General features: G+C 45.3%; 1 protein-coding gene across 1 annotated transcript; it reads left to right on the top strand.

Annotated features, from left to right (window-relative positions):
- Nucleotides 1-698: 698 nt before the first annotated feature.
- Nucleotides 699-1,228, top strand: LOC118476273 (LOB domain-containing protein 13-like). The gene is made up of 2 exons (XM_035965146.1): nt 699-815; nt 911-1,228. Exons 1-2 carry the CDS (start codon nt 720-722, stop codon nt 1,061-1,063), a joined length of 249 nt encoding a protein of 82 aa, XP_035821039.1. The 5' UTR covers nt 699-719; the 3' UTR covers nt 1,064-1,228.
- Nucleotides 1,229-1,640: the final 412 nt, after the last annotated feature.

The raw sequence follows: 1,640 nt of genomic DNA, 5'->3' as shown, positions 1-1,640 counted from the left end.
AGACGGCCACCGACCGTCTAGTGAGTTGATATTGTTACTCTATTATGTGTGTTGATATTGTTTGCAAGGGCATAGGGGTTATGCACTTATATTTGATATTGTTTGCCTCCAGGCTTCGTATGGGCAGGAGATGGTTCAACGCCATGGGGAGGAGTACGATTGGAGGAGCCAGCCAATCGACCCTCAGGCAGCCTATGCTAGCGCAGGAGGACAAGCCCATGGACGGTGAGATTATTTGATTTGGTTTTCAAAATTGTCATCATATGCTTGCGATTCAACTGAGCCATGAGTTACTATACTAAGTGCATGGTTCACTCTTGTAGGTTGGGTATTTTTGATTCTACGATTGATTCCAGAGAGCTGAGACGCCGTGGACGACAATCCACATCGTCGTCTTCACAGTCGTCCCGTTCACGATCAGCAGCCCATGAGATAGAGCTTGCAGTGTTGCGTCAACAGGCAGAGTACCATCAATCAGTCTTGAGGGAACAATTGGAGTACCAGAGGCAACAATCTGAATACCAGAGACAACAAGCCGAGTACCAGAAGAAGAGGGACGAGTATTATGCAAGCCTCCAGGCCCAAAATCAAGCTCTTCTCTCGGTAAGTTGAAGTAACATTTTGTAGCTTATTTTGCAAAACACTTGATGTGTATCTTGTTTGTTCAACAATGACTTGTATATAATTTGTAGCAACTAGCCCAACAAGCGGGCGTCCCGATGCCGACATATGGGATGCCGCCTCCGGACTTTGCACTGCCAATGCCAATGTTGGCGCCTCCACCTCCGCCTCCGCCTCCGTCACAATTCCCTATGGTATGTACACATATGCGTGTGTGACATGTTCATAAATGTCTTATGTGTTTAAATGAACAACTGAGTGGTTACTATTTCATGTGCTTGTGTTATAGGGATTTCAGACACCACCCGCTTCAGTTGCCGCACCTGGAGATGGGTCTGGTCAGGACGACACAACAAATTCGTGGGTGAACACCATTTTCAACACGCAGAGTCCAGCCGGAGGAGGTGGCTACTCGAACCATCCAGACGATGGATATGATTGATGTGTCGTGATGTTTTTTTATGAAACACTTTGCAACACTTGTTTGTGAGACACAATTTCAGTTTGCAACAACCGTCGAACCTATATGTTGATGTTAAATTTGTGAATGTTAATATTTATGTGAGACTATTTGTGATTGTGAATACTTATTAGAATGTGTGTATTTGTGATTGTGAATGTGAATTTGTATATGTGCATGAATCTGTTTTTGTTTTGTAAATGTCAGATTTTTTAAAAAACAGAATTTTGTGTAAATTCTGTAATTTGTTATGTCCGACGGCTTAATGGTAGCCGTCGGACATAACTCAATGCTTATCTCCGACGGCCTAGCGGGAGCCGTCGGACTTAATTCAGTGGGACCCACATCCCGACCGGTAAAACGGTTGGGATTTGTTATCTCCGACGGGCATAGGCAGCCGTCGGAGATAACTTATGTCCGACGGCTGCCGTCGGACATAGCACTATTTCCGACGAGTTATCTCCGACGGCTTAAAGCCGTCGGAGATAAGGCTTGACCGTCGGAAATAATCTATTTCCGACGGTTTATTCCTTATGTCCGACGGCTTTGGCCGTCGGAC

The sequence above is a fragment of the Zea mays genome, chromosome 2 (assembly GCF_902167145.1).
Source record: "Zea mays cultivar B73 chromosome 2, Zm-B73-REFERENCE-NAM-5.0, whole genome shotgun sequence".
Lineage (NCBI taxonomy): Eukaryota > Viridiplantae > Streptophyta > Magnoliopsida > Poales > Poaceae > Zea > Zea mays.
The sequence above is the reverse complement of the archived record's forward strand: the minus strand, read 5'-3'. Positions and strand labels throughout refer to the sequence as shown.